Source organism: Lutjanus erythropterus, chromosome 18 (genome assembly GCF_056507025.1).
Source record: "Lutjanus erythropterus isolate fLutEry1 chromosome 18, fLutEry1.hap2, whole genome shotgun sequence".
Lineage (NCBI taxonomy): Eukaryota > Metazoa > Chordata > Actinopteri > Lutjaniformes > Lutjanidae > Lutjanus > Lutjanus erythropterus.
Window position 1 is genome coordinate 6,449,382 of NC_139334.1, and position 12,769 is coordinate 6,462,150.

The 12,769-nt window shown below is 41.1% G+C and overlaps 1 protein-coding gene across 8 annotated transcripts in view; it reads right to left on the reverse strand.

The window, feature by feature from the left end:
- Positions 1-12,769, reverse strand: part of ralgapa2 (Ral GTPase activating protein catalytic subunit alpha 2) — a 119,145-nt gene that overhangs the window by 50,994 nt on the left and 55,382 nt on the right. For all 8 annotated transcript variants that reach the window (XM_084743264.1, XM_084743269.1, XM_084743265.1 and 5 more), the window contains 7 exons: positions 8,454-8,582; positions 6,848-6,976; positions 6,509-6,567; positions 5,268-5,376; positions 1,984-2,094; positions 1,649-1,717; positions 1,245-1,382 (listed from right to left, as the gene is read on the reverse strand). In XM_084743264.1, coding sequence (XP_084599390.1) covers positions 1,245-1,382; positions 1,649-1,717; positions 1,984-2,094; positions 5,268-5,376; positions 6,509-6,567; positions 6,848-6,976; positions 8,454-8,582 — 744 coding nt within the window. The remainder of the gene's footprint in view (positions 1-1,244; positions 1,383-1,648; positions 1,718-1,983; positions 2,095-5,267; positions 5,377-6,508; positions 6,568-6,847; positions 6,977-8,453; positions 8,583-12,769) is intronic.

A 12,769-nucleotide genomic window follows, 5' to 3' on the forward strand; every position in this document is an offset into this window, starting at 1 on the left:
GGTTTACTAAAACCATAGAATTTTTAAAAGGTGGCACCTTTTCACAACTACATGGGATATCTGGTGGCCACAGTGTAACTTTTTGTGGCAGTCTTCACATGTGTCACAATGTCCCAGTACAGTGTTTCTGAGAATCAGTAATTTTTTGAAAAACAAAACATATTATGATGATACCTAAGTGTATTGATATTTTTCTACACCTCTTAATAGCATATCATTAGCTGGGTACGTGCATTGTGCTAGTGTTTGACAGCTTTGGACACAGAAGCTTGAGGCTTATTTTTAAATATAAAACTGTAATTAAAGGAAGGTGAGGCATGAAATGGACATGAATAAATGGACATTTTCTGCTATCACGTCAGTGACACCAGCTAGTGATGGAATAAAAGGGAGATGTTTTCTATTAGGGAAGCTATGCTCTGCTTGGTATGGAGAATAATTAGCTGCCAATGTATCGGTAGACATATATAGATTTCGGTCTTGATATTGCATTAATATTGTCACACCTTGTCACGTCTTGCTTAATAAATGATTTCCAATGAAACCAAGAGGGACTGTGCCTTTTGTGTGCCGATAGACAACCAATCATGCCTAATTGTCTTTGCTTTCATAGCAGCTGCAGTCGCTCTCATATTAAGACATATTCCATTCAAATCTTCAGGACAAGCGTTTATAGCCTGAGCTTATCAAGTGGACAAAGGGTCCTGTTTGAATAATTGGACCATTTCTTATCAGGGGTGACATCCTTACAAAGATCTGCCGTTGACCGCATCTGCCCAGACAGGAGGGAATGAATAATACCTCATTCATTTGTGCCTGAAGCTTGGCCCTCATCCTCAGGGTCAGACCATAAAATAAAGGGTTAGACAGATAAATACAGAGAAATAGATTCCATACTGGAAATCAGTTTTTAAAAATGCAGTATATGCTATCACAAACCAAGTTTTAAGAGTTTCCTACATATGATAAATGCCAGTCACATGCGTTAGCTATGGCGGGTGCTTCTAATCTGTTGTGCCACTATAATGTTAAATGAGGCATAGTCATGAGGTCACGGTGGAGGTGAGTCTAATTAAAGTGGCAAGCCCATTGGGAGGGGTGGGGGTGGAGGTGTCAGAGCTGAAGTTATTGTGTCTGCCGGCAAAGACTCTGCATGTTTCAGAGGATATTAAAAGGCAGGCATGCTTGTTGTAACTGCAACTTCCAGCTTTTCCCACCTCCCAGCTGTCAGTGAGGCTACCCACCCTGTAGATGTAGTCCAGCAGCGGGGCCTTGTGGGATGTGCGGTCCTCCAGCAAAGGCATGGTGATGGGTTCCAGCAGCAAACTCAGGGGAACGGCCATGCACCAGTCCAACAGGCAGAGCAGAAGTGACACCATCAACTGACAAAGTGAGAGAGGAGAAACAAGGTATCCAACGTCAAAAAAAAAAAAAAAAAAAAAAAGTCATACTGGTGTAGCAAAACAAAGCAGGACAGTGCCAGAGAAGCAATAAGAATACATGAGAGCTACAAAGACAGAAAATAGAGACAGAGAGCAGAACAGTCGAGACAGTAGAAACATTCCTCTGCAACAGCACCATTCCAACATGACAGATCAAGAGCCTTTAGATCTCGGCCATTTCATCTCCCCTCCTTTCCAACATGTACCTTTTTGTCTGCTTCCACTGTTGAGTGCTCAGCGCTCGGCAACAAAAAGGCTATTGTGGCCACAAAGATCTGTGATGGGACAAAACAAGGAGAAAGATAATTGGATGACACACTCCTATTCATCAGCTGTGTGCTAAAATGGATGCAATGATATGGGATGTAGAGAATGCATATGCATGAGTAACAACTCATGGTGGACTCGGGAAATAAGATGCACTTAAAAGGTAATGTGACATTATAAGTAATTCTCATCATACTTAGAATTTGTTCTCACAGGTCCCTAATGGCTTATGACAATTTACTGACAATTTCTTGTATGCACACGTGTGTGTTACCTCGATGATCTTCTTAGGCAGAGTGGGATCCAGCCTCTGGAGATGTTCCCAGTGGGAGATGAGCAGCTGAAACACGTCGCAGGCTGCTTGAGCCACTGCTTTGTTCCCAAACTGGACAGACAGACAGACAAACAAACAAACCAACACACAAGAGGACAAGACAAGAACTGAACAATGATGACAAGGTGTTGGCTCCTTTAACAATAAGCAGCATTAGCACAGAGAAAAATGAGAGGTTAAACACACATAATTTTCTTTTACTGTAAGTGTTCATTCATTTCAAGGCTAACTGGCCATCATCAGATTTTCTTGCTTGCTTGTTTCACTAATTAAATAATTTCATCAAAAAGTCACAGTACTGCTTCTTCACCCTGTCCCCATGGAGAAAAAGCCCCCCATCTAGCTAGCGTGAGGGCAATGTATCTACTGGAAAAGTCGAACGAGGTAGCGGCTGTCCTTTCCTGCTGCAAGCCTCCTCCAGGGCGTGTCAGCTTCACCTGGAGGTGGCGCTCCGCATCTGGGACCTCTTCGGTAGGCCAGAGTTGGGTCTTTTTGCCTCGGAAGAGACTACCCATGGTCACCTCTATTTCTCCTGGATGGACTAAACCAGCCATCTTGCTACCTCCAGCTGTGGGTTTGGCCTCTGCAGTGCCTGACTCACTGCTGAATGAGTGTTAAGGCACTGTCCGTACTACTGTTCTGAATGCCAGGGCACTATCTATCAGGGTGCACACACTAGATTGTGAAGGTCAGTGTGAGATGCCACTCTGTGAGACGTGTCTCCACATTGTGGGCTGCCCCGAGAGGGGTACCCCTGGAGGCAATATGTGCTGCGGCTTTGTGGGCATCACCAAGCACCTTTGCAAAGTTTTATTGAGTGAACATGTTCACTACTCAGTTCTTCTGCTTTCAGTCAATGCGGTATGTACTTGGAATTCCTTCTGACTCTGTTGATACTGATCATCCAGGCTTACACACCAGCTCTAGCAGTCAGGGAGGATGAAATAGAACTAAAGTTACATATGTAACTATGGTCCTATGAATCCTGGATGACCACCAGAGCGTTCTGTCACTCAGAATCTTTGTAGCCTCGCAAGAATCTGGAGAGTCTGGAGATACTGGAGGATTTTATCTGGGGTCATCAGGGGGTCACTCACAGGTGACTTTGTTGGTATTACTACTTGACCATGGAGATGGAGACATTCAGGCTTAAATTCACAGAGCCATAATTACATATCTAACTTTGGTTTTATTTTTGGCTTTGTTGTCACTTCATATTACGTATGTGACATCACTGTCACCAGTGTGGCTAATGTTGGCTGTGTGTGTCCCCTGCCCCCCACCTGAAACACTGTCCAAGAGGCCCGGGTCTGGAGTGCTCTCTGCTCCAGCTGCAGAGCCCACTCCCAGTGGCTGTGGTATGAGCAGCCTTGCTGTGTCCTGGCTGCTGTAGGAGTCGGACTAGAGCGCGAGCTGCCCCACTCTGCATTTGGGCTCTGTGGTCAGGTTGTGGTGCTCTCTGACCCACAGATCTGGAGCTGAGCACCGATGTTTTCATGCTACAGAACATAACCTCTTTCTTCTGCTGTTCAATTCCAGCGGTTGTCTTTTTCTTCGCGTGACAAGTTTCGTCTTATAATCTGTCACAACATCCTCTACCGATGGAGTGAAAACAGCAATTGTCAATGGCGGGGAAGCATTGTCTCTTAAATGACAAGACATCTCGTCAATGGTGGGGAAAGAGTGAATTTTTATTAATTATCTATACTTTTTATTTGTACATTTTGTGTAGCCTGAAGGAACTTCAATTCTAATTTTGTTGTACAACCCTGTGTGGTGCAATGATAATAAATTACCTCGATTCCTTGATTACTAAATCTTTCACTCTGGACTAACTGAATTAATTATGATACAAATGGAACAATATGTAGACACCTGGCTCGTAAACTAAGCTATGTCTGTAATGCTGAATCTCCAACTTAAATAAATAATCTTAAATAAACATATATTTGTATAGCATGACTATGTTTACAGCTAGAGGAAAACATATCTTGGCATATTTCAAAACTGGACACTACTTCATATTTGCACGTACACTCTCTTATATATGCACAACCTGCCTTAAATATGAGTTTTATGTGCAAATAATCAAACTTCAGTGTTATTAAATTTATCTTTCAAACAGAGTTAAACATTTAATTACAGAGGATCATTTATGCTATATTTTCCCTTGTTGGATTTGTGTCACCTAAATACTGGAATTCCAAAAAGGCAGAGGGACAACATGGGAAAAAAGTTTAGGCACACATTGACTGTGACAAAATTCTGAGTAATTTCCCTTAAATTTGGTTTTTCACTTACTGTGCATATAATCAGCATAATTTCATTTCCACTTCAAGCCATGGCTCATTTTCCCCAGACTCATTGGAGGAGAGAATTGAGCTGTTGACAATTTTCTTTCAAATGTGGATTTCTTCAGTGATTTGAAATTCTTTGTGGAGAAATAGAATTTCCCATTTCTTCCAGCTGAATGCCTCTCAACATGTAACAAGGGCAGACAATGTGGGGAGTGCAGAAATGGCCAAACACAAAAAGGGGCCCTGAGAGTTCAGCACCTGCTTTTAGAAAAGAGACTCTCAGTGCCACTCTTCCCCCTAGATCCCCCACCCAGCCTATACCCTCTATTTTGGGGCTGGCTGAGTCTGTGTGTCAAGTTGTACAGGGGAGTGATTACTGCTCCATTAGAGGAGGGGGGGTTGCTCGAGCAGGAAGCTGGGAGATGTAGCTACTTAAATTGGCCCACATCTACTGAGAGCGAGCAGCCTGGAAATTACGCCACCGCCCCAAACCCTTTTCCATGGAAAGAAAAAAAAAAAACAAAAAACAACAGCCTCCACACTGCTTCTCTGCATCTCTTCACTCAGGTAGAAAAAGAAGGCTCTTCCAAAATATACCCATGAGTCACATCGCTGGACATGTTTTATTCTCACACTTTTTCCCCACTCACTATGTTGAAATTGTTCTGCAGTCCTTTTATGTGATCAACTATCATTTTTTCTCAGAGCTAAACACTATAGGGGGCTTGTGAGGTAAAACAAAACAAAAAAGACTGTGATGAAATCCAGGCTTTCCGCATCAACGTGTTTAGAGACACTTTGGCATTGTGATTTATTGGATTTAGAATTTTTTTGATGCAGTACAGTTGGATTTTATAACTGTACTGTATTTAACTGGAAATGCATTTAGGATGTGATGAAGTTTCCTTGCCTCAGAGGGTGACTGACCTTTAGTGTTACTCCCAGAACATTGATGGCATCCTTGACCTGATGGTGGATGTTCTTTTGCATCAGCTCCTCACACACCCACAGACCCAGACTGCACACAGCGATGCACCTAAATGACAGAAGTAATCATTCTTAAATTTAAACGATTTCGAATTCTCAGAAAATCTTCATTATTAATGAGACTGGTGGCCATAAAGTAAACTGCAGTCAGGGCTGCAAGTGTGCTGGTACTCCATAGCCCAAATCGAACACCCTGGGCAACAGTAAAAACAGTGACGTGACATGCATAAGACTGAACGTGATTGACTGGCATCATGTTGATAGATGAAGTAAAGTTAGGCTTGTGTTGTGGTGTGTGCCAGTCGTTTGTTGACATTTTGGACTCATTTATAAATTAACGCTAGCTGGTATTGCACCGGTAGTGCACATAAACATGACATTGGGTCTGGCCAATAAAAAAAATAGTGAAATGTATTGTCAACAGTCACTTCTTCAATAACAATAAGAAAATTGTTAAATAAAATAGTTTATCTTAAATACATTAAATGTAAACTGCCATGAGAGCACATCAAAAACACCCTGGCTCCACAAAGCCCTCCCTCGACAATGGAGCGTGTCATAAGTGGCATGTAAACAGCCAATCATTTAACAGTGTGTTTTTCATTTGCACCATGGGCATGTGACACAACAGCAGAAACGATGTAGCGTGAGAAAATGAATGCAGACGGTGAGGAAATTGTTAAAAAAAAAATAAAAGGACAGGACAGGTCAGCTCACCAACATGGCAATTTTGTTTATTATTATTATCAAGTGTCTTAATAAAATGGTTATTCAAAGTAAGGTAATTAAATTAATAATAAAAGTGGTTAAATCGTGATATATTTTTCAGCTGGATTGTCCAGCTCTACATTCTATCCTTTGGATTTTCTCAGAAGTAACTCGATGAGGAAAGGTCTAATTTTTTAAGTTAAGTTACAATCTGTTGACACACTGGCAATAAAAACCAATAACACATTAAATTGCTTCACATAGTATCTTTACTGTGGGACAAAACATTTTGCTAAATGGTGTTTTACCAGCAATGCATATAATTGTTATGATGGTTAGTACGTGCTTTGTACCCAGTTTTTGACGTTTTTATTCCACACACATATGCAAAAACACATTCACATCAAACTAACACAATGCATAGACAATGTTACAGAAGAAAAAATAAGCATCTCCAATATTGCTAATCATACCTGGCCCCTTCACAGTGTTCCTTTGTTGCTGTCTCTAGCAGGATGTTGACCAGATAATCCTAAAAAGCAAAGACAACATGACATGACTACATAACAATCCACGCAAATCACTTTAATATTTGTAGAAATCTGGTACCACTCATAGAAATATAAGACTTGTGAGTCAAGCTGAATCATTATCTTGAGATCCTAGTGTTCAAATTATAGGAGAAATCCAAAAAATGTTTTTATAATTAAGGTACTGCATACCGCAGGTGAGTACTCAAAACACTGAGCAGCTTCTTTGTTTTTAAATGACTGTACTGCAAATATCCAGTGTGGCACATGTTGAACACTTACCTTTATATCCTCATTGCTGACAACAATGTCGTCAGAGCCAGACACACGTTGCAGTATAGGAATCTGGACGTAAAGGTTGGGGAAACACACAAGGGAGCCCAGGATTGTCTGAGCCTCCGTCCTTGGAGCCTGACAGAGATGAGGAAAAAAAAAACGCAATATGCTATTATTAATTCCCTAAAGCTCCATGAAAACAACCCAGTTCCAGGAAACAGGAAGGTCGCTATCCAGGGAAAAAGGATTGGAGGGATCCAGCAGAGTTAATTGGGTCTGTATTCATGATTGTGCTGATGTATATATGCACACACACACATAGCCTGTATATATGTATATGTATGTATATATATATGTGTACACACACACACACACACACACACACACACACACACACACACACACACACACACACACACACACACACACACACACACACACACACACACACACACACATATGTATACATGAATGTCTAGTGAAGCAACGTTCTTTTTTTTCCCCAAAGTGTTTGACATTAACGTAAGAGCAGCTGAGAACTGCAGTTTCTTCCCAACTTCCTCAACAACATTGTCAAAAGTAACTTTACATATAAAGTAACCATTGTGTAAAAAACTTTGTATAATTTGTATAATTCATCATAATTTGTGTATAAAGGAGGGAAACCCATTAGCTGCTCTGTATTCCTTAACAAAATGTTGCACCCAAATGCTATGTGAGCATGTGCAAGGTTATACAAACAAACAAAAAAAAATTTTTGCTAGTCAGCTAAGTTAACAATAAATATCATGAACTGAAAGTGAAATGAAGAAGAGACACATCATCATCAATTTGGTTGAGTCCTGTCCCTTGACTTTCTTTGAGTAACTTAATTATTTCATCAATCCATTTTCAAAAGGCAGTCGTTTTAAAGATTAAACCTCCTCAAGTCTAAGTTTGAAGTTAATATTGATTAAATTGGCATTTAAAGTTTTGGTGCAACAGAATTAATTTAAATAAGGGTTTAAAGTAACAACTTAACTGAATTGTAAAGGGAGGTTTAAGTATAATCTGCAGCTGCATGTAAACGTGAATACTGGTGGAATATTCATGTTCATTAGCCATGTGAACAGCTTAGTAGGAACACAGTCTTTTTTTGGGATAAAGACAAAAAACTGAATATATTGGGCATGTAAATGTAGTCATTAAAAGGGCAGTTGTTCCACACTTGAAGACTGCATTATTGATTTTCATGCAAATCAAACAAATGAAAGAAGTTTCACATATTTGTGCTGTTTTGTTCCACAGATTTATTACTCCAAGAATTCACAAAATAATTTGATTTTCAAAGTAAAAAATCTGCAAAATTCAAAACAATTATCAGAGACAAAATGTTATTCATAGAATTATCAGTCATGAGTGAGTGAATGAATGTGACAGTTACTGAAGATCAAGAGGTATGTGGAAAAATTCTGGTTTTGAATTTTATTGAAGTTTCTTTAAGACTTTGCTCCCCCTGAAAAATCTCCAGTGACATTGCTGAATACTTAACAACTTTTCTGGCGTTTGAAAGCACTTTTTGATGCCACTTTAATACGCATAATAAATCTGAATGATAAAAGAGTGTGTGTACCTCTGAGGAGATGGAGCTCAGAACGCAGGCAGCAGCAGTGATGAAATCCCCAATAAGCATGGTGAAGCCCGGCAGGCCGAGAAAGAAGAAACGAGGGGAGCAGGAGCGGATGATGGTGTTCAAAACATCCTGATGACAAGATTTCACACACGCACAAATGTTAACAGGAGGCAAACAGTAATTTCCACATTGATATTTATGTTATTAGTCATCAATGATTGACTTGATACAGAAATAAACGGCTATCATCCACCAGAACCAAAACTGAGTATCTTCTACAGTGTGTTCACAGTTAGATGAGATTTTTGTATTTGGTATAAGCACAGGGTCTTATTAGTGTGGGTGGACGGAAGCAGAAAAATGTTGTAAATGGGCCACCGTGTGAGAGACATGGCATGGAGAAAGCTTTTTCCTCCAACAGGTAGGCTAAGCATTTTAAGTGTGTTGTTGAGAGTAAGGCACTCAACAGTATGTGTCACTAAAGGACAGAAAAAAAACACAGAATAGGAAAGAAAGACAGAGGAGAGGGGCAGCAGATGGATTGTTCATAGAGGATAAGAGGGAGAACAAAAGACCTCAACTTTGGTGAGTCATGTATATACACACACACACACACAAGCAAACCTGTAATTAAAGCCAGAGACAAGGTATTGTTTTGCTGAGGTACAAGCGGCTCGGTGGCAGATGGGTGCTCTTTCAACATTGACATATGCTGTACTGCAGAGGGCTCTGCACAAACTGCTAAAGTATGTACAGTGTAATACCATGCAAGACAAGACCATAAAAAGCTGCTAACAGGATTTTCTTGCTATATTTAGTTCGCAGAGTGCAGCAAAGTGGTTGATTCATCCATTCTTCATTGAGAGAAGAAGTACTCTTATTTTATTTGTTTATTTTTTTAAAGAACATATTGGTATGAGAATGCAGCATCTCAGGTAGGCAGAATGATTGTCCTCTCTCTTATCTTAGACATGTGCGTGTATATTTGTGTACAAAGGCAAGGTCCAGGCTAGAAACACCTGCCTTCATGGCCATAAACTTGTGTAAATCGGACAGTTCAAACATGAGCCTGTTTCTCGCTGAACTGAGGGGCACCTTAGCAAACACACACGCACACAATTTCACTCTCTTTGTCTCTCTCGATGACATTAATCACTTGAAGCTTTGGTAAACAGCGAATGCAGGTGAACAAAAGGGGAATAAAATAAACACAGAGAGGCAGTAAGCAGGAAGTCAAACCAACACGATGCGCCGCATGTGCAAAATTGGAGGGAAGAGCTTTAGGATTGAGGGCCCATTTTACCCTCATTTTGCTGGTAATTGACCTCTGAAGCATAATGTGTGGTGCAGTCAGAGGTAATTAGCATGCAACAAACTGTTGCTTGATTGCCTGAAATGAGCATTTTAGAGGAAGCCACAAATGTAGAATGCAAAGTGTTTTCTATTGTATGTGTAAGTAGAGGGAACCTGATTTGAGGTGTGTGTATAGAAATGGGAATTGAAACCTGCATGTGGCTCTGTGCTGGCAGTCGGAATGGCCCCTGCATCAACAAAAGGTGCATTAACGTAACTCTGAATAGAGCCACCTCAGGCCTTTTCATTTGGCCTCATCTCCAGGAAAGCATACGCTGTCCACCTGCTGGCCTCTGGGGTGACAGGGTTCAGCCTGGTATTACATCACGCCGCACAACGTAGAATCTGTAAATGTTTGTCTCATCTACTATTTATGGAAGTTTCCAGTGATTATGGTCAAGATTTCCTGTTGAGAATTCAACACCACTATCATCACTATGAGCATCTGGGGTTTTCTATTCACAAGCTGCTAGCTACAACCCACCTGCATAACCGTGTGGTGAGAGGTTTAATCAACAGCCATGTTTGTGGCTTAGAGGTTCAACTGTCACATTTTAATCTGGCACTAAATAAATTGCACAAGACCTCTCTTTTTTCAGTGACAAGATGATAATCACTTGTATGTGGGAGGGGCTTCCATCTTTGGATGTTTTTGATCAATTTTACTTTTTGTTTCTTTTGAGTCTGAATGAAGCTGATGATGGTGATGTTTTGCAAAAGGAGTATGGCGAGTTTGGTGAGAACAATAAATCAACTGTTTCTGGTAAAACAAAACATCTCACAACAAAAGTCTCACACTGTTGAAATCCTTTCCATAATATTGCCAGCCTGCTAGTGACAAAAAGAAGCAAACAAATAAGTTTTGCATGCCTGGCTAGTCCGATCTGGTGAGGAATCTGACAGCGGGTCGCCTGCACTTAATTTCTATCACTTAAGTTCACTTCCATCGTCGTCAGTTTTGTGTTTCGCAGTGATTTAGAGATTCAGTTTGCAAGCTGAAAGCCTGCCAGGCTGTTGCATTGCTCTGTCTATAATGACGCAGCTAGAAAAGAGGAGCTGAAACTTTTTCACCTGTTCTATCCTGTAACTGCAATGCATTCTAACTGACAAAGGAAAAAAAAAATACTCCACTACTTGAAGAACCTCCTACTTGTACCTGTATGTTATATGTTTAGTTCCTGTGAGATTAACTGGTGTTTTAAGTCTATATGTATGGCTGATATATGTTTTCTTCCACCTATGCAAAATGAATAGGTGTAAATTAAAATTTGACTTGTGTGCACAGTCCAGACAGTAGACCTATTAGATAGATTACTGCTATTATGCTGTGGTCATGCCTCTGTGAGACCAGTGACCAGAGTGTGACAGTCAGGACAATAGCCCTGACCTTGGCACTATGTCAGTTGGAAGGAGAATCTCTCCAAGGGAATTGCCATCTTTTTCGGAGCTTAGTTGAATTACTGGTAAGGATTTACACTGGGATTCCCCCTGTTGTCTATAAAACATGTCTGTTTAAGGCAGGGCTCAACAATAAGGACTGCCCGGGGCAAGTAAAATGCCATGTCGGGCAAGTAAATCTGGCAACTGACTTGCCCGACCAGGCAAGTGGTAAAAGAAGAATTAAATTATTACACTATTGTGATAAGTGATTAATCGTTTAAGTAATTTTTCATGTAAAATGGCAGAAAATGCTGTTTTCAGCCACTCCAATATGGAGATTTTGTGCTTTTCTTTGTTATCATCATCAATCGAATGTCTTTAATACTCTGGTTTAAGGCAGATTATATTCCTTTTTTATTTTCATTTATTTCAGGTGGTCTAAAGAAATTGCTCCATCTGCAACCTAATACTACTTTAAAATACAAATGTACAATACACACTGTGTAAAATACAAAACTTAACACAACCCTTATCTTAAACTAATTTCATATGCACAATCTTATCAGATGATCTGCAGACCAGCCTGTACACACACACACACACACACACACATAAATATATACGTGTGTGTGTGTATGATGGGTTTGGAAAAGTACATGTTTTTTCCTTTTTTTGGTGGGGTGGGGGTTGCGGGTGAAGGCAGAGAGGAAGGAGGAGGGGGAGTAAGAGCCACTTTCTTATGTTAAGCAGGCGTGCGGCTGTCCTCTATTGTGTGGCGTGAGGACTCTTTTCTCCGGCCAATTTGAGCATGCTTCAGTGGCCAGCCTGGCTCTGGCCCCCCGACGCATTATACAGAGCCACAACAAAAGCTGGAGAATGTTGCCTCGTCCCTCTGTGTGCCCCCCTCATTGCTCTACTCTACACTACGTTCCCCAGACTCCCCTCCCGCTCCTTCACACACTCGCATACACACAGGCAGGCAGGCAGGCAGGCAGGCCGGCCAGCCTACTCTGGGCCCCTGGCCGACGTGTCAGTCTAACGGAGCGCGACAGACGTCAATCCTTAATTAATCACGTATACGCGGCGGGGGCTCAAAACATTATTTAACGACATGGAAAACATTCTAATAAGCTTGTCGCACTGCCAAGGCGCAATAGAAACCCAGCCAGGAGGGCATACATATACACACACACACTTGCATCCAAAACACCCCCCATCCACACACACTTTTATCCCTGTCCTTTGTTTTGGGGGGACTCCATTCATCTCCACTCAGCTTCGTCTGGAAGGAATGGAGCGAGGCCAGATTTAAATATGAGGAAGGGTGTGGCTAAAGGAGGTGGAAGATGCCAAAACACCCAAGCATTCTTCATCACCACTGGTTGGCACACAGTTTTCGAAATTACCAGCTGAAACAAAGCCTCAACAATCAGTGCACCTGTATGACCCCTGTCCTTGCTCCCATCAGTTACAATATCTGTAAAAAGCACTGGAATGGACACATATCAGGTATAGATGACAAGCCAGGCGGTTAGCTGAATTACATCAAGAACTAACAGGTAAACAGAAATCACTGAGTCACG